The following is a 20735-nucleotide window of genomic DNA, read 5'->3' as shown; positions in this document are numbered from 1 at the left end:
CCGAAAATTATCCAAATTAATGCAATCAAAGTCTACGTATTATAGAGAAATGTATGCTATAACCACGTCGGTGGCTAAGTGGCGGCAGTACTTGTTGGGTACGCCTTTTGTCATCAGGACCAATCACCGCAGTTTGCATCACTTGATGTCGCAAGTGATCCAGACTCCAGAGCAACAACAATTTCTTGCGAAATTGTTGGGGTTCAATTACACAATCCAGTATCGACCAGGAAAGACAAACACCGCGGCTGACGCCTTATCACGACAGCCTGAGGTGGATACCACTACTATTACTACACCGGAGCTCATGGCTCTCAGTGCACCCACATCTAACTACAGTTCCATTATACAGTCCGAATTACAGCATGATCCCTACGCTACTCGCATTATGCATGAATTACAGACAGATTCAGCTAGATGGCCACATTGGTTACATAAACAGGGCCTGTTATTCCACAGACATCGCATGTATATTCCTACGGGGTCCTCGGTGACTCCGCTCTTTCTCCATCAGTTCCACTCCTCCAAGGTTGGTGGTCATGCTGGGATCCGAAGAACGCTTCTCCGAGTTGGTGCTTCGTTTACCTGGAAACACATGAAAAGGGATATTCAACAGTATATACAGCACTGAGAAACATGTCAAAAGACTAAGTCCCCAAATCATTCACCTTATGGTCTGCTGCAGCCACTCTTCATCCCAGATGCCATCTGGTCGGACTTGTCCATGGATTTTATAACCCACCTCCCCAACTCAGGGGGTTTCATTGACATCATGGTAGTAGTGGACAGATTGACAAAGGGGGCTCATTTCGCAGCCTTACCTCCAAAGTATTCGGCAGTAAAGGTAGCTCAGGTGTTTTGCGACACGGTAGGGAAGATACACGGCCCTCCCCGTTCCATCGTCTTGGATTGTGACCCCATCTTCACCAGTGATTTTTGGAAGACTCTTTTCAAATTACAGGGAACTATGCTGCATTTCTCGTCTGCGTATCATCCTCAATCGGACGGCTAGACAGAGCGGGTCAACCAAATCCTGGAATAGTACCTTCGTTGTTTTGTTCATGACCATCAGAACACCTGGCATCGCTTCCTTAGCTGGGCTGAGTTTCATTACAACACGGCTTATAATCACTCCACTCGGACCACCCCATTCCAGGCCACTTTCGGACGGCCCCCACCGTGTTTGTTGGCCTACACATTGGGATTAACGCATATAGAAGCTGTGGACACGGATCTCCAGCAACGTTCCTTGATCATGGCTTCATTAAAGCAAAACTTAAAAAAAGCGCAAACCTTGATGAAAGAACAGGTAGACAAGAAGCGAAAAGATCATACCTTTCAAGTCGGGGATCAAGTCCTTTTGCGCCTGCAACCCTACCGTCAACTAACGATCCATAGACGATCCTCCCACAAGCTCAGCTTACGGTTTTATGGACCGTTTGAGGTCTTAGGGCGCATCGAACAAGTGGCCTATCGCCTTCAACTACCTAACGGATCGCGTGCCCATCCAGTCTTTCATGTCTATCTTTTGAGACCCTTCATGGATCACAGGCAGCACAAGGTCCACCCTTTCACGGCAGATCTCCAAAATACACCGCCCATGCATGTGCCCGCGGCTATTGTGTCCAGCAAAATGATATAGAGGCAGGGACGTGAAACACCCCAAGTACTGGTGCAGTAGCAGGGGTTACCGCAGGAGGAATCCACTTGGGAAGACGAAAGAGTCATGGTGGATAAGAGCGTCTCAAGAGATCAGGTCCTACCTACACTTCTGCGTGACCATGGGGAACAGAGTCTTTCTGATACAAGGGGGAAAAGGAAATATCTTGGCCAGCCCTTTCCACCAGTGTATAACTCGGGTACAGCAACAAGCATTAATGGGGCCACAGACGAATCCAATGGGAGTCTTACAGCTGGCGTTGGCCGTCCTTCCACAACCACTACATAGTTAATTGCACCCAGCTGTCTACCACAGTCTCCAAGCCTTCAGAACCTTCCTACCGACACAGCACGTGAGGCCTTAATGCAGGTCAGCCAACCACGAGAGAATCAATTGGGCCAACACATCTCGCCGACGAGATTTGTTCTTATGGGGAGAGGAATGTTGCAAGCAGATTTATTGTGCTAGGGACAGGGAGGCCCATTCGTGAAAGAAGGCATCCGGGTTACTTGGCTGATTATTTTCAATGAAGAGAGCGGCCCAATTAGGAGTCCAGTAAGGATTGTGTTTGTACTTAGAAAAGTTAAAAAGAAAGAATAGATTGTAACGAAATGGACATATATAGCCCACGAAAGGGGCATGAGAAGATATTCAGAAAATTTGTTGGACAATTCCCTCTCTTTTTTCTCTCTCTCTCTCCCTATCTCTCTGATTCCCTATTCTCATCGTAATTCAGATTTGAACCCTTTACAGTGGTTTATGTGATATTCTTTGTATTAGGGATTACTGCAAATAGAAAATATCTTCAAAAATTGTTGGGTCTAGCCTTTCTCTCACATAGCAATTTGTAAATATAAAATCAAAATAAGTATGAGACATGATAACAGGAGGTCAAGAGAGGACACTGCCTCTGCCGGAGATGATGATGGTATGTGACGATCGTGGCGGCTTTGTTTGCATTGTGACAAATCTCTAGTAGTATAAGGGAAGTCCTGTAAAATTCTTATTGACTAGTTTTGTTTTTCAAGTTGTGACAGGATAACTCAAGTTAACCAGATTTGGCTATTCTATTAGGCAAATGTGCCAAACATCTAATATATTATGGCAGTTTCTTCTGCTATCAGACCAACCTTATTTAGCGCTCCAAGATGCATCAATTAGAGTTGTCAAATAAGGCTGAAGCCATGGGGCAACCCCTTGGTTCTAACTTATTAAATTTTAGCCCCACATGTTATGAGGTATTTCAGGCCCAGCCCCATATAATCCAATCATTTAGTGGGTAGGGTCATGTTAACTCGCAGGGCATGATGTTGGGAGTTGTGAACACAGTAGGCAGAGTTGAAGCTGGTAAGAGATAGCGACGTAATAATTGCATTGAGATATTCTTGGATAGAAACATTGGAGTCTTAGTAAACTACAATGTACTTGTGTTCCTTTTGGTATCTGAGCTATATTAAAATAAAATTAAATATATTAAAAACTAAAAGAATATAAACAAGAAGAGATTTATATCCTTTATATTATATAAACCAAATTTTTTGTCATATTACCAATTCATTGAATATTATGCTCTATCACTTCTTTAATATAATATAATTTTTTCTTATATTAAGAAAAAATTTATTTATATAACATAAGGGATATAATCATCAAACAAGAAAAGAAAAGAAAATTTCAACTTAATATAAAAAAAATAGTAATCAACTTAATGATATAAAAATACTAAAACACAAGTAGTTGTAATTAAGATGTGTTTCTTTCTTAATACATGTGCTTGTTTTCTTAGCAATGTAGCCACTAAATTTGCTTCCTTAATGACATTCCTAATTAATTAAAAGATATATATCTTTTTTACTATAAAAAAGTGTATCTCCATATTTATGTCTGAAGTTTCAGACATTGGCAATTGAGTAGGTGCGCATGAAAGTAAGTAGAATCAAAAATTAGTTGGCAAACCACATCTCCCTTTATATATAGCTGCATATTTAAATGAGTGTGGGTACCTACAAAGTCAGCCGAAGATAGTGATGCCATTAGCAAATGTATGGTGAAAATAGGTTTTATTTTTATTTTTAATCCAAGTTAAAGGCGAATCATAAAGCATGTCCATAGAATTTTATTATCTTCATAGCAACCTATATCACCAAACCTTGTAGCTTCAAGAATGATATCTAAATTAAATGAAGTACCCAAAAAAGTGAGATTGCTCTCTAAATTCGGCTTTCCATGTGCCTTTTAGCTTTCTTTTTTCCAACTCAGTTTCCACCATTTGAATATGCAATACATCTAAGTAGTGCAACAACTCTATGCATTCTCTCACTCACGCGTACATATCTCATTTCTGTTATAACCACTTTACTTTAGTTAGTCGCTTAGTACAATTATTAGACTTTGTACGGTTAACTTCTCCTCTATAGCTTTTGTGTAGCCTCTGATATAATTATGAGTGCATTTGTATACTATTCAGATTTTATATCAATACACATATTCGGCTTTATGCGTAAGTACTTCTCTTTTCTCTGTGTAAAATTGTATGAATATGCATTTCCTCAGTTTCTATCTTGGCAACCTAAATGGAAATATACCGATATTGAGGTATAAGTCAAATTGCATAATGGGGCAAAATAAACACATCAAACATAGAACTATAGCACCATTGGGAACCTGAACATTTTCATGTTCAAGTAGTAATTGTTCTTGAATTGCTTGAGGTGAGAATTCTAAAATCTTTATTGCTTTAATGACTCATCAGTGAGTTTTTACTTCAGTAGCCCACCCTCATCCACAATATCATGGGCCATAATTTCATTGAGTTATGCGATAATGTGCTGGACCTTGCAAATGACACACAAATAGAATATAAAAATGGCCATAATCAGGATGCGTTTCTATACAGATTATACATGAACAGATGTCAAAACATAAATAGGATGGAAAACAATTAAAGTAAATTATTTTAATATAGGGTGATAGCTACCTCGACAATATTACAAAAAAAAAAACAGTGAACGATGGAGGGCCAATTAGCAAACTTTATTCACAAGAGCAACATGGATGCATTTAATATAGATTTCATCAACTCCTAAACTCCCCGTAACACACATAAATATAGTGGGTTCCTCTCTCTTCTATTCACATGATCTCACATGGACTATACGAGCTCGTTTGGTGCAATAGAAAGGATAGGATATGATAATTTATCTTATCATGTCTTTATCCATTGTTTGGTGAACCCAAGGGATAAGGTAAGCTTATCAGGTTGAGTCATTTTATCTTTTCCATCTACCCTGTTCGATTTCAAAATCTCAGATTCACAGTCACAGTTCCATAACCATTATCCCAAAGGGGTGTTAAATCTTCCTTATTGCTCTTCTTCTCTTCAACTATAGGACGCAACAACCTCACATCCCTTTCCTCCTCAATCAAAGAACAATCTTGTTGTGTCTAAACAACCAGAGAAGCTCCATTCACTGAATTAGATTCAAAGGACAACACCGTCAAACTTTGACCATCCAAGCTCTGAGCTTGGACTCGAAACTAATGCCATCCAACGGAGATGGAAGAAACGGGTGAGACCAGAAAACCCATTACCGAGAGAGGATGAGCGATAGAAGCGAAATTGAAACGAAACACACATAGAAAGGAGTGTATATATAGAACATTAGTACACAAAATGTTGGCCTATAAGCATTTCAGACAAAAAGATGTGTTCAATAATCTGAATCGATGAATAATGAGAGCAAATATGAAAAAAAGAAAAAAACCCTAATGAAAAAATATTTTATTTTATTTTTTGTTCCTTTGAGCTTCTGGTTCTCGTGGATATGGAGGTGGTGGATAAGCTGAAGTTGGCGAATATGAAGGGGGAGGAGGATATAAGGATGGTGGATAGGGAGATGAAGGTGAGTTAGGGTATGGTGATGGTGGAGCACGGCTTGAGGCTGATTGCTGCAATGGGTATTTTAGTCCATTTATATTATATCCTAACGATATCTGGTTCATTTCAAACATATGATAGGATAACATAATCCTATCATACTCCTAATTGTAACACCCCGTATATATCCGGTAATGTTATCATACTATCGTATTAAGCAGCGCTTAATTAAAAATGCGGAATATCTTTTTCTTTTCAATTATGAAGTCATTAACATTACCAACTTGCTTATTAATCAATTAATAAAATATCGCCTGTATGCAATTGCAATAAAACAGCTAACTGAAATACCTCATTAATATTTACAAAAAAAAAAAAAATACCTCATTAATTAAAATAACGTAATGTATGGCTCTAGTCACGGAACTACAACACGTAGATCGGACCAACTAACAGTTTATACAACTCAACTCAAAAGTACTAACAGCATAGTGGCATGGACAACCCCATGCTCACCCAAATAAGGCAACAAAGCCCAACATCAGTCTCAACTCAAAACATAAAGAGCAGAAAACATAAACAGCATCCGGTCCAGTCATGCTAGCAAATAAGCAATAAGATCATAATCAGCTAAGCTCTGGCCTCCTGCCGCCAGAGGCATTAGTCACCATACTACCTGAACCTGAAATAAGCATTCCCCAAACGTGGGGTGAGATCTCTAAACAAGAAATCTCAGTAAGACAAGGGGTCCTCAAGGATCTTCCACCCCAAGCTCACTTACATGTGCAATATAAGTTTAAAAGCAGTTCATCAATATCATTTCTAAAACAGTGCAATGCAGCAGATAATCATGTCATATGTGTCAATTCTATTCTACTAGCCAGAGAAATGCAGGAATAAGTATACGTCTATTACCCACAATTAGTGCAAGACGCCACTTGCATTCACCCCGGATCACCAAATCGTATGACGCCACACACTCAGGTTTACCGTCAAGATGAAACAACACATGCATATTAAAAGCCATTACACATAAAGCTCAACAGCATTTCAAATATTCAAAGCATGTAACACAACATGCATATAACCACACCCCCATGGGACATGGTGGAACCACAACATGGCTAAACCGAGTACACGAAAGCTTACCTTGCAAGCTAACACCCAAAGCCACGAGTCCACAGCTCAAAGTCCAAACACAGCAGATTCACAATCTGTTATGGACCAATAATATATCAATAACATGCACCGCAAGCATACAATATTAAGACGTCTTTCCATTACGTTTTACGTCTTAAGGCTTCTCACCAAGCCATAAGCCCTTAATCACATGATTCTGACTTACATTAATTAATTACAGAAGTTCAACTTCCTCAAACTAGGGTCCACAAACCCATAGATCAGTTCTGGATGAACAGTACGCTACTGTTCCTCGCAAACCCAGAATATCCAGATATTCCTCGGGGGCATATCCGGATATGCAATATCCGAATATCTCACAGGCAATATCCGGATATCACTCTAGCAATATCTGGATATCCAATATCCGGATATCCCGATCCCCATATCCGGATACCAATATCCGGATATCCATATCCGGATATCAATATCCGGATATTCCACGGAAAATATCCGGATATTTCGCGACAGAATGCAGTTTCTACATTTCGCGAAGATATCCAACAAAGGTTCCATTTGCAACACTTCCAAAAGCTTAAACATGCATCTTAAGGTTCATATCACAGTTGGTTACTTGTTTAATCCATTAAACACACCAAGACATCAACTTTAACCCATTAAACTCATGAACAAGGTTGGTACAACTTACCACAGCTTAAACTCAGCAAGATGGGTGCTCTTGGAGCTCACACAACAGCTCCAAGGTACTGACTTCAAGGGTGCACGAAAATACCACCAAAGCAAGGGTCTTTCTTCACAAAGAAGGCTCCTTGAAGCCTCACAAACCAAGAACAACACTCCACCACAACCAATCCAACAAGTCAGCCCTCAAACCCTTCCCAAACTGAACCTTACAACTTAAAAAAGGCACCCTAAATACTCTCCAATGCTCACACTCAAGTGGTTACTTGATCAAGAAGTGAAATAATGATCAAAGGTGGTGACTTTGGTGAGAAAAGGGAGGAGAAATGAAGAAGCAAGGTGGCTAGTCCAAGGCTTCAGCAAAGTTCACGTAGGAGGCACAATTTTTGACCTAGAAATGTGTGTCATAGCCTTATATAGGCCCACTTAACTAATTAACACAGTATTAACTTTAATTGCTACGCTTAGCATTTTAATCCCAAACTTTGGATTCTTAACCTACTCAATTTTACAAGAATTATCATATTTTTCTTATAATTTTCGGAGCACCTTTCCGGTACGCGCTTTTCAAAGCCAGTACCAGTTTCTGGTACCAGTTCTCATTATTTGGACTTGAAACTCGTTTTACAAGTCCTACATATTATTCTAGTAATTATCATGCACTTATTATAATTTTTCGGGATACTTTTTCAGTACGCATTTATACCGACTAGCAGAACCGTTATCTGCACTTTTCTTCCGAAAAGCGACTTTCATCCTTCTTAATCACTTACTATAATTATTAGAGCCTCATAATAACTATTAGGGTCAATTATGGAATTATTTCCTAATTTCGCATAATTTATTAATTAAATTCCTTAATTAACGTTGCAGGTTCTTACATTCACCCCACATTTTTAGGATTTTGTCCTCAAAATCATAATATACCTGTCTCGGAAGTCGGGATACTGCCGGAGAAGCTCGTCCTCTCGCTCCCAGGTACACTCCTCAGGAGTTCTTCCTGACCATTGCACGTTGACCATCAGAATGATCTTGCTCCTCAGTTGCTTCTCGTCACGATCGAGAATCTTGAGTGGTCCGACGGGAGTCTTTAAGTTCTCTTGAACCTTCACATCATTCGGTTGCACCACGTGCGAAGGATCCGCCACATACTTGCGAGGTTGAGACACGTGAAACACGTCGTGAATGTTGGCTAGGTTCGGAGGCAAGGCAAGCCGGTAAGCAACAGGCCCTACTCTACCAAGAATCTGGTATGGCCCAATAAACCGCGGGCTCAGCTTCCTCACTCCGAGTGCCCGTCCAACACCGGTGACAGGTGAAAGTCTCACAAACACGTGCTCACCCTCAATGAACTCCAGTGGACGATGCTTGACATCGTAGTAACTCTTCTGGCGATTCTGCGTATGCTTCAGCTTTTCCCTGATCATCTGGATCTGCAGAGTGGTATCTTGGACAAAGTCCAAGCCAAACACAGACCAGCAGGTAGGTGTATGACACCTCCTACCATAGAGCGCCTCGTAGGGTGCCATGCCCAGGATAGCAAGGAAACTGTTGTTATACGAAAACTCTACCAATGGAAGGTACCTATCCCATTTCGAGCCCTGCTCTAACGTGCAAGCCCGCAACATGTCCTCCAAGGTCTGGATAGTCCGCTCAGTCTGTCCATCAGTCTGAGGGTGATAGGCTGTACTCAATCTCAACTGAGTACCAAAAGCTCCCTGCAGCGCCTCCCAGAACCGAGATGTGAACTTCGGGTCCCTATCACTGATGATACTCTCGGGCACCCCGTGAAGCCTCACGATCTCGCGAACATACAGTTTGGCCAACTGCTATGTAGTGAAGCTCACATTCACTGGAAGAAAATGGGCAGACTTTGTCAATCTGTCCACAACGACCCATATCGAGTCACAGCCAACCTGAGTCTTCGGCAAACCCACAACGAAGTCCATGGAAATGCTCTCCCATTTCCTTTCCAGAATCTCAAGAGGTTGAAGTTTACCATACGGCTTCTGGTGTTCAATCTTCACCTTCTGGCAGATCAAACACTTGGACACATACACAGCTATGTCCTTCTTCATTCCTAGCCACCAGAAATTTCTCTTCAGGTCTTGGTACATCTTTGTAGCACCAGGATGAACAGTAAACTGTCCCTTATGGGCCTCCGCCATAACCTCTTCGGTCAAAGGACCTCGAGGAATCACAACACGCTTCTGAAACAACAGAAGTCCATCCTCATTCCAAGACACACCGTCTTGGTTCTTCACGTAGTCGAGACACTCTCTATGCACTTGCGCCTCTTGGATCTTCTCCATAAGCTCATTCCTGACTCTCACAGTCTCCATATCAAGAAGTGCACCCCCAAACAAGGTTGTCACATTCAGATCTCGAAACTTCTCTATGAGGTCGAAGTCACCCATTATCAAACTGGATAGACTCACGGATTTCCGACTCAAAGCATCAGCTACCACATTGGTCTTGACAAGATGGTACTTCAACTCAAAGTCGTAGTCCTTCAGAAACTCCATCCATCTCCTCTGCCTCATGTTCAGCTCTTTCTGATCAAACAGATACTTCAAGCTCTTGTGATCCCTGAACACCGCAAACTGCATACCAAACAGGTAATGCCTCCAAATCTTGAAAGCAAACACAATCGCAGCCAACTCCAAATCATGAGTCGGGTAGTTCTCCTCATGAGGCTTCAACTGCCTCGAAGCAAAAGCAACCGCTCTACCAGACTGCTTCAACACACAGCCCAGCCCCTTTCCAGAATCATAACAGTAAAGCTCAAAATGCTCCTCAGAATCAGGAAGGATCAACACAGGTGAATAAGTCAATCTCTCCTTCAACTCCTGAAAGCACACCTCACACTCGTGAGTCCACAAAAATGGAGTCTCCTTTCGGGTAAGGCGAGTCAAAGGGAGAACCATCATGGAGAAACGCTACATCGCGATGTACAGTGGTAGAATCACATATTTCTCCGGTGGCGAAGTCACCCGCAACGGTGGAGAAAGCACAAACATGGGCAACTCAAGCCCCAAAGCAATCGGGGTAGCAACAAACGAATGCGTATCCCCGGAATCAAACAATGCATCAACAACAATACCACCAATAGACACAGTACCTCTAACAAGGTTCGGAGCGCGTTCTGACTGCTGCCTATCCAAGGTGTACACACGCCCAACAGAAGGTGGCACTGCAGGTGCCGAAGTAGAAGCCATCGGAACCATCTGCAAAGGAACTGCCTGAACAGCTGCAGCTCTCGCCTTCGACGACGAAAAGTCTCTAGAGAAGTGGCTCTCCTTGCCACACTGGAAACAGATCAGCTGACCTGAAGCACAACGACCAGCATGCTCCTTTCTGCACCCCGCACATCTCGGAGTGGAAGGAGGCCTAGCAAAACTCCCCTACTGTGAAGCAGTCCTCTTGAACTGACCAGGCACCTGCCTAGTCGCCAACTGTTTACCCTTACCCTTCCCAGCAAACTTTCTGTCCTTCCAAGAAGTAGAAACAGGAGTGGAACTAACAGTCCCCTTGGTCTCGTCGACCTTGGCCCTCTTGGCCTTGCTCGCTATGCAGACATCCTCAATGTCCTTATACTGCTGAACCAGTGTACCAAAATCCCTCGAAGCAGCTCCAGCAATATGCTCAGCAATCACCTCACTAAGTCCTCTACGGAACTTAGCAGCCAAAAACATCGGAGTAGGAGGAACCATCCGGAAGTGCGCAAACTTCACAAGCTCATTGAACTTGGCCAGGTACTCGTCAACAGACATCGAGCCCTGAACCAATCTATCAAACTCCCCCTGCTTCCTCTCCTGCGCATCGTAGGGAAATTATCTTCCCAAAAAGCATTCCTCAAAGAATGGCCACGTCAAAACAAGACCATGCATCTCATAAGCACGAGAGGTGTTCGTCCACCACTCATGGGCATCGCCCTCCAGCATGTAAGTCGAGAACATCAGCTTCTGTGGGTCAGTACACTGCATGACCCGAAATATCTTGTCTAGCGACTCCAGCCATCTCGCCGCAGCAATAGGATCCAAAGACCCTTCAAACACAGGTGGATTATGCTTCCTGAAAGCATTCAGCCGGCGATCTATCACATCACGATCCTCAGCAGGCTCTACAAGAGTCTCCCTCGTCTCAGCGACATGAGCAGCACTGCCAATGTGACTCAGGCTCTCATCCTAAACACTGGGTGGAGGCGGCGGCGGTGGAAACTGGCCTACAGCAGGACCAACCCTCATCTCCTCCAACATGACTCTCATCATCGTCATGTTCGCCATCCTGTTCGCCTCGAAGACATCCTCAGTGGTCCTCCGGTTCGCTTCACGAACCTTCTCTGCGGCTATCCGGTTCGCCTCGCGAACAGCATCCATCATTGTCGCGTTGGCCAATCTAGTGGCCTCCTGATCGGCTATCCTAGCCGCCTGCATCTCAGCCAATGCAGTCAGGATAGGATCGGGTTGATCCTCACAAGTCTCTCGTGTTCTCCCGGATCTTACCATGACTCTGCACAAGTTACACAATTTATGAGTTGATCAGGCCCACACAATGTGATTACATATGCATTATCATAATAAAATTCGACGGAGTAAACACACAAGACAGACACAACCAAAAATCCTAGCTATTGCAATACATACAGGCTTTTCCCTCGAACCATTGCTCTGATACCATAAATGTAACACCCCGTATATATCCGGTAATGTTATCATACTATCGTATTAAGCAGCGCTTAATTAAAAATGCGGAATATCTTTTTCTTTTCAATTATGAAGTCATTAACATTACCAACTTGCTTATTAATCAATTAATAAAACATCGCCTGTATGCAATTGCAATAAAACAGCTAACTGAAATACCTCATTAATTAAAATAACGTAATGTATGGCTCTAGTCACGGAACTACAACACGTAGACCGGACCAACTAACAGTTTATACAGCTCAACTCAAAAGTACTAACAGCATAGTGGCATGGACAACCCCATGCTCACCTAAATAAGGCAACAAAGTCCAACATCAGTCTCAACTCAAAACATAAAAAGCAGAAAACATAAACAGCATCCAGTCCAGTCATGCTAGCAAATAAGCAGTAAGATCATAATCAGCTAAGCTCTGGCCTCCTGCCGCCAGAGGCATCAGTCACCATACTACCTGAACCTGAAATAAGCATTCCCCAAACGTGGGGTGAGATCTCTAAACAAGAAATCTCAGTAAGACAAGGGGTCCTCAATGATCTTCCACCCCAAGCTCACTTACATGTGCAATATAAGTTTAAAAGCAGTTCATCAATATCATTTCTAAAACAGTGCAATCCAGCAGATAATCATGTCATGTGTGTCAATTCTATTCTACTGGCCAGAGAAATGCAGGAATAAGTATACGTCTATTACCCACAATTAGTGCAAGACGCCACTTGCATTCACTCCGGATCACCATATCGTATGACGACACATACTCAGGCTTACCGTCAAGATGAAACAACACATGCATATTAAAAGCCATTACACATAAAGCTCAACAACATTTCAAATATTCAAAGCATGTAACACAGCATGCATATAACCACACCCCCAAGGGACATGGTGAAACCACAACATGGCTAAACCGAGGACACGAAAGCTTACCTTGCAAGCTAACACCTAAAGCCAAGAGTCCACAGCTCAAAGTCCAAACACAGTAGATTCACAATCTGTTATGGACCAATAATATATCAATAACATGCACCGCAAGCATACAAAGACAACGCCTTTCCATTACATTTTACGTCTTAAGGCTTCTCACCAAGCCATAAGCCCTTAATCACATGATTCTGACTTACATTAATTAATTACAGAAGTTCAACTTCCTCAAACTAGGGTCCACAAACCCATAGATCAGTTCTGGATGAACAGTACGCTACTGTTCCTCGCAAACCCAGAATATCCGGATATTCCTCGGGGGCATATCCGGATATGCAATATCCGGATATCTCACAGGCAATATCCGGATATCCAATATCCGGATATCACTCTGGCAATATTCGGATATCCAATATCCGGATATCCAGATCCCCATATCCGGATACCAATATCCGGATATCAATATGCGGATATTCCACGGCAAATATCCGGATATTTCGTGACAGAATGCAGTTTCTGCATTTCGCGAAGATATCCAACAAAGGTTCCATTTTCAACACTTCCAGAAGCTTAAACATGCATCTTAAGGTTCATTAAGGTTCATATGACAGTTGGTTACTTGTTTAATCCATTAAACACACCAAGACATCAACTTTAACCCATTAAACTCATGAACAAGGTTGGTACAACTTACCACAGCTTAAACTCAGCAAGATGGGTGCTCTTGGAGCTCACACAACAGCTCCAAGGTATTGACTTCAAGGGTGCACGAAAATACCACCCAAGCAAAGGTCTTTCTTCACAAAGAAGGCTCCTTGAAGCCTCACAAACCAAGAACAACACTCCACCACAACCAATCCAGCAAGTCATCCCTCAAACCCTTACCAAACTGAACCTTACAACTCAGAAAAGGCACCGTAAACACTCTCCAATGCTCACACTCAAGTGTTTACTTGATCAAGAAGTGAAATAATGATCAAAGGTGGTGACTTTGGTGAGAAAAGGGAGGAGAAATGAAGAAACAAGGTGGCTGGTCCAAGGCTTCAGCAAAGTTCACGTAGGAGGCACAATTTCTGACCTGGAAATGTGTGTCATGGCCTTATATAGGCCCACTTAACTAATTAACACAGTATTAACTTTAATTGCTATGCTTATCATTTTAATCCCAAACTTTGAATTCTTAACCTACTCAATTTTACAAGAATTATCATATTTTTCTTATAATTTTTGGAGCACCTTTTCGGTACGTGCTTTTCATAGCCAGTACCAGTTTTCGGCACCAGTTCTCATTATTTGGACTTGAAACTCGTTTTACAAGTCCTACATATTATTCTAGTAATTATCATGCACTTATTATAATTTTCCGGGATACTTTTTCGGTACGTATTTATACTGACTAGCAGAACCGGTATCTGCATTTTTCTTCCGAAAAACGACTTTCAGCATTCTTAATCACTTACTATAATTATTAGAGTCTCATAATAATTATTAGGGTCAATTATAGAATTATTTCCTAATTTCGCATAATTTATTAATTAAATTCCTTAATTAACGATGTGGGTTCTTACACTAATTCAGTGCACATTAAACACAGAATATGATAGGCGCTGATCCTATCCATTTCTTTTACTATCCTTATCCAACTCTCTTATTCTATCCGTCCTTATCCTATCTTATCCACCAAACGGGCTCTATATATTTTTATATGTGTAGAAGATAAATTATCTCCAACATGACAAATATTAATCCCAACATGAGAAATATTAATCCCGTGTGTGTATATGTGTGGAAGTGTCGGATATTTAATTATAATGAAGTCTCACATTAGTTGATAATAAAATAAATGAGTTGAAGGGCCCATAAAGTTATGGATTGAGACGTGGTTTTAAACTCATTTGCTAATGTGAGATTTCACAATTGAATTAAGTGAAAAGACCGATAAATCTAAGACAAATTCGATTATATATGCATATAATCAATCAATTCTATCAAATCTTATATTCACGACATATAAAGTTATGGATTGAAATGTAGTATTGGACTCATTTGTTAATGTGAGATTTCACATTTAAGGTAAGTGATATGACTTATGAATCCAATATCTTGAGATTTTAAAATGTGTATAATTTAATAAATTATAATTATCATTAATGGAGAATTTCTTATTCTAATATAGTGTCAAAAGATCCCACTGATATGATTATATATGTGTATAACCAATTCCATCAAATCTAATGTTCAGGACACAAATTTATATCCATGGAATTGTCATATTCTCTCAAAAAATAGACTTATTATTCATAAATATATAAAGTATATTTTTCAATAATTCATCTATTTATTATTAATACTTAATTTTGAAGAGAGTTATTCTCTCAAGGTTCTTTATATGGTATTAGAATCTCGCCGTCTCTCACTTTGCATTGTTCCTCTTATGGAGTTTCTTAGCACAGGTAGGCTGGGCTTGTTGCATTGTCCACTCTTCAAGCCCAACAGGCTCTTGTGTGAAGAGGCGTGTTGTGAGCAACTAATGTAGAGTTTATAATGTCTTGGACACTCCCACCCTTTGAGCTAGTTTTTTTGGAATGACGTATATCAAGGTTGTTTACGGTTATAATAAATTTGCCTCCGCTGAAGACCCCATTTTAGGGGACAGAAACTGAAGCCGCTGTACCTATGGGACAGGTAGCTGGTGTTTTTAGGACTGCTGCGCTACACCCTGCTTGTTTCAGAGGCTTGCAAGCTGTTGCCAAGGTCCCTCAAAAGCAAAACAGATATAAGTACAATTTTTATTGCCGTTATTAATATGCGTTAATGTTTAATCAGGTGACAGGTACCGTTTCCCAAAAAATAAAATTTATGTTTCTTACTGCAGTTCCTTATAACTTCATCAGTTTGGCAGTTTTCAATTAATAAACACTCAAGCATTTGTTAAATAACACTGTTTGGTGCTCTCTCTTGATTCTGGATTCCAAACCAAAAGCTCGTTTCTGTTACTTGTGCTGTTGGGCGCTAGGAATGACTTCTAAACCTGACAATAGAGATGGCTCCAATGGTGACACTGCATCAAAGACAACCCACTTTTTCAGGATCATACACCCTAAAACCCTTTTGGAGGGAAAACTAGTAAGCATATATATTTCCCTTTTCAAGATCATGTCTCTATCCACTTTTTTTGCTACTCACCGAAATAATGCTACATTCTTAACATTTATGCACGTTAGTAACTAAATCTTCAAAAGGGTATTGTGAAGTTTATTAATGAATTACATTAATTGATGTCTGTTAATACATACATTATATTTATCTATCTCTGGATCTACATGACAGATGCTTCCAATAAAGTTTGTGAGGAAATATGGAGAAAGCTTACCAAACTCCATACTTCTCAAGCTTTCAAGCAGTGCAGAATGGACAGTAAACTTGGAGAAACATGATGGTAGAGTTTGGCTTCAAAATGGTTGGAAAGAATTTGTGGAGTATCACAATCTAGCTTATGGGCACTTATTGGTTTTCAGATATGAAGGAACATCTCATTTTCATGTATTCATCTTTGACCCGAGTACCATGGAAATTGACTACCCCCTCTTAGATCCTAAAAGGGCCTGCAATGGTGAACATAAACCAAGTAAGAAACGGAGAACGAATGAAAATAGTAACAAATATGACAGTTATTCCAATTTGCAAGACATTTCTTTTCATTCAACAAGTCAAAGACGAGAAAGACATGGTTCTAGATTCCAAGTGTATTTATTTGGTGTTTTAAGTTATGAAAGCTGATAAAGAATTTATCTTTTCTTTTGTTTAATTAGTTTTCCTGATTTTTTAGGTTTGTTGAAGAATCTAAGTGAAATGTCATCCAATACTTCCTTCGCGGTGGAAATAAAACCAAGGCACTTAAGGAAATACATTGTATGTTTTCAAACAAAGGTATCATAAAATTTATCTAGGTATCCAATTTCATGAATTAAAACACTGATTCAGGTTAAAAATGCATTTCATGCAGGCCTTGCCAAAAGGCTCTCTGAAGGGCTACGTCAAACCTGGTGGACAAAATGTTACGCTGCTGGTTGGTAACAGATCATGGAAGGTTAATTTGATCTATTACCCAAAGAAACCAATGACTTGCTTCTCTGCACGTTGGTTAATTTTCTCAAGGGAAAATGATTTAAAAGTAGGAGATGTTTGCTTGTTCGAGCTGTTAGAGTGTAGTGATGATGACTTGGTAATCAAGGTTTCCATTTCTAAACACTCTTCTGTTAAGCCATAAGCGGGCATTAACCTAATGTAGTTCAGTTCTTTTTCTATTTTATTTTATTTTATTTTGCTTTGTAAGCTTAAGGTAATTGGAAATGAAAATTATTCTAAACACTCTCGTGTGTCAGGGAACCTAGAAGAGGATCAAATTCATTTATAGATAGACAATCCTTTCTCTGTATCTCTCCCCTCCTTCAATGTCCCTCAACTTTTTTTTACTGAATCACTTTCTTTAATGGCAGAGTAAGATATAGTAGTTGTCTTTTAAACGTTACCCGATTGAAAACTTGATGAAACTTTTATAGCAAGGTATTTTTTTAAGTCCTGCACGAAAACAATACAGGAGTAGTTTTGTATGTTTTTAATGTGGGACATAATACGCTGACACGTAAATTCTGTATTGTTGATGTGCGAGACTTGTCTTATAGGATCAATATGCAGAATTGACTGCATTAGTATGAGAAAATTTTCAGAAAATGTATTAATATGGCGTATTTTTTAATCAATGGCTATACAATGGTAAAAAAGCCCATTTTACATCCCCCTTCCTATCTTTTTTCCTAATACTGAAGGAAATTACCAGACTGCCACGGCCCACGCCAACAGTAAATTTTACCAAAATACTACGCAACATAATTCGCTACACTTTGTAGCGAATTATGCATGCAAGTAATTCGCTACACAGTGTAGCAAAATATGTCACGTCAGAACCAAAAATGTTACATGTCAAATTTTGAGAAATTCGCTACCCTATCTAGCGAATTTCTCAAAATTTGACATGTGGCATTTTTGGTTCTGTGCATTCTGACGTGGCATATTTCGCTACACTGTATACCGAATTATGCCGCGTGGCATTTTGACAAAATTTACTGTTGGCGTAGCAGTCTGGTAATTTTTTTGTCCAAACGTGACACTTTGGTCACTGTCCCTAATACTGAATGGGTCAAAGTAGTACAAGCCAATGATGACGAAGTTTCACATTACTCCCTCTCTGTTTCCCTTTTTACTTATATCATATACTGAAATATGGACTTTGATTTAATTATAAATTGATAACAGCCAAACATGAAGCAATATATGAAGAATAGATGATAAAAAGGTTCACTTTGACCAAAATACTTGAAGCATGAAGCATTGAAACGTAATGCATTTGAGGCCAAATCTGTTATCAATGGTACTTGGGCCTTGGGTCCATTCTTCTTTATGCCTGAAACCTCTGATCTTGCGTTGACCTTGAATATTGGGTTTTAAATATTCCTGAAATAGAACAAGCAGCTCACTAACAGGTTTGCTTGAAGTGTGTTTTGGATAGGTGAAATTGGGCCTTAAATAATTTTAATTATATAAAAAGCTGGCCCAATTTACCCTTAAGGGGCATTTGGTTGAGGAGAAATTTTATGAATAATAAGAAAATATTATACATTGGGAAATGATTGAAAAGTGAGATAGATAGGAAAATGTAAAAAAAAGTTGTTTGGTTAGAAAAAAATTTACCGGAAAAATTAGGTAACTTTTATGAAATCTATATTTGGTTGTAGGTAAGATATAGATGGGAAAACAAGTTGATTTTACGAAAATAACCTGTATTTAAATTTTTTTTACGGTGGCAAACAGGGTTGGCAAACCAAGAAAACTTTTTATTTTTTTTGGTTCTTTGCTTTATCCTGGCACTCAAGAATACAGTGTCATTTTAGTTTTGTTTTGTGTTTTCAATATCTTTCCTGGTCACTGTACAATTGTTCATATAGCATATTGTTCCCCCGTCATCAGCTTATATTACAGAACAATCAAAACACATCATGCTCTATTACATCCTGAGTCATTGATCTTTTCACTTCACACAAAGCATCTGGAATAAATACCAGCTTCACACCCTCCTTCCATGCTCAATTATCATTGTTTTTGGATCCAACAGTACGAATTGGAGGGTATGCTCGTCATTAGCGCTCTTGCCCAAGGTCACCATTTAGCTAGCTAACATGCAATACCATATATCAAGAGGGATTATTTGGCTTGCTTGCTTTCTCATTCAGATAGACATCCAAATTGTTTCGGTGGCAATCTGATTTAGGTAGCAATATATTCAGAATGTTTAAACCAAACAAAGGCACCCAATTATCCCACTTCTCACTTACCCATCTATCTCAACATTTCCCCCCAACCAAACACACCCTAAGAGTCTTTTGTTAAAGACTCAATACACCCCCAAACTCAAGTCCTTTCTTGTCCTCAAGCAAGCAGCCTTCATAAGGGTTCCATTTTCTTTTTCTCAAAATAACTTCCATTTAACAGAAAGAAAAACAGAATTCATGAGCATTAAAATTTTCACCATTTCTTCTTTAATCACCGTTGCTCTTTCAAGACAACCTTTTCAACTTAACCAACATCAATCAAAGACCAGTGTTAGTGTTTCATCACATTCAAAACTTCAAACTGTCAACTATGTACTTTCAAAATTTGAAAGTTTCACATGTTTCCAAAATTCCCAAATTCAGCAGCAGCAGTCAACACATCATATAATCAGGAAACTTTAAAATCAGACTCTTCACAAGGAGAGAATTGATCTTTGCTTAACACTTCAACAGAATACAAAATTCTTACAACAGGCAGAGGAGATATATAAAGAACCAATTCATTCAAAAGCTTAAGTTGTTAAGTGAAGCTCATTGATGATTTATATACTTCTCTAACACGCCCTCTCACACAAGAGCTCATTGGGCATGAACGGTTGATAATACACAACTCCACCTATCTATGCTAAGAAATTCCACAAGAGAAAGTGAGGGGACGGTGAGGATCGAACTCGTGACACCATGTAAAGAACCAATTCACTCAAAAGCTTCAGCTGTTAAGTGAAGGGGCTCATCGATGGTTTATATACTTCTCTAACAAGATATGTAACCATTCACTCTCTTTCAAACTTTCCACTCAATGTCTCACAGGATCTGTTTTCTCTCCAAACCTCACTGCAGGTAACATCAGCATAGGCTTGATGGGGTGCTAGGACTTCATAGGTAGAACAATGAGCTTCAGCTAAATCAAAGGATCTTGCATTGGTTGATATGTGGACTGAAAGAGGTAGGAAATTTATAAGGGAATTGGTTTGTTTGATTATGATGGAAGACTTTTTCCTTGAGGCTTTCATTATATGATGCTCTTGACCTAAATGCAGGGAAATGATGAAAAGTTTGATGATACCTTTGCAAAGGGTATCGTCAGCTTTTTGAAATGTTATTTGAGCATAGGAGGGTGTCTTAGTACATGGCTGAAAGAGATAGAACTTTAAATGAAATTTTCGAAAAAACTTTTGTGAATTTTCTGGAATTCCCCCCATTCCCTATTGATACATTTAAGCCTCACACTAATGCTTTTGCAGAGAGAACTCCCTCAGCAACCAAGACTCAATCCCCTCCCACTCCATCTACAAGACATGTTGAGGAAAAACAGTAAGCATCTTCCTCATTGAAGAAAAGAGGAAGACCAAGGAAAATTCAA

The 20735-nt window shown here is 39.9% G+C and overlaps 1 protein-coding gene across 1 annotated transcript; it reads left to right on the top strand.

Moving 5' to 3' along the window:
- Positions 1-5484: 5484 nt before the first annotated feature.
- LOC133308408 (putative B3 domain-containing protein Os03g0621600) lies at positions 5485-20526 on the top strand. The gene is made up of 6 exons (XM_061509023.1): positions 5485-5562; positions 16314-16713; positions 16813-16895; positions 16990-17208; positions 17320-17325; positions 20413-20526. The coding sequence occupies exons 1-6, from the start codon at positions 5485-5487 to the stop codon at positions 20524-20526; spliced, it is 900 nt and encodes a 299-aa protein (XP_061365007.1).
- Positions 20527-20735: the final 209 nt, after the last annotated feature.

The sequence above is a fragment of the Gastrolobium bilobum genome, unplaced genomic scaffold, assembly GCF_033153095.1.
Source record: "Gastrolobium bilobum isolate Gb01-03AN ecotype WA unplaced genomic scaffold, APGP_CSIRO_Gbil_v1 utg1298, whole genome shotgun sequence".
NCBI lineage: Eukaryota > Viridiplantae > Streptophyta > Magnoliopsida > Fabales > Fabaceae > Gastrolobium > Gastrolobium bilobum.
The sequence above is the reverse complement of the archived record's forward strand: the minus strand, read 5'-3'. Positions and strand labels throughout refer to the sequence as shown.

Bases quoted from the DNA above. Each gene is read 5' to 3' on its own strand.
- LOC133308408 (XM_061509023.1), top strand. From the start codon at position 5,485: ATGGAGGTGGTGGATAAGCTGAAGTTGGCGAATATGAAGGGGGAGGAG. The intron at 5,563-16,313 runs GTGAGTTAGGGT...TCTACATGACAG, and splicing joins TGGTGGATAGGGAGATGAAG to ATGCTTCCAATAAAGTTTGT. The intron at 16,714-16,812 runs GTTCTAGATTCC...CTGATTTTTTAG, and splicing joins TCAAAGACGAGAAAGACATG to GTTTGTTGAAGAATCTAAGT.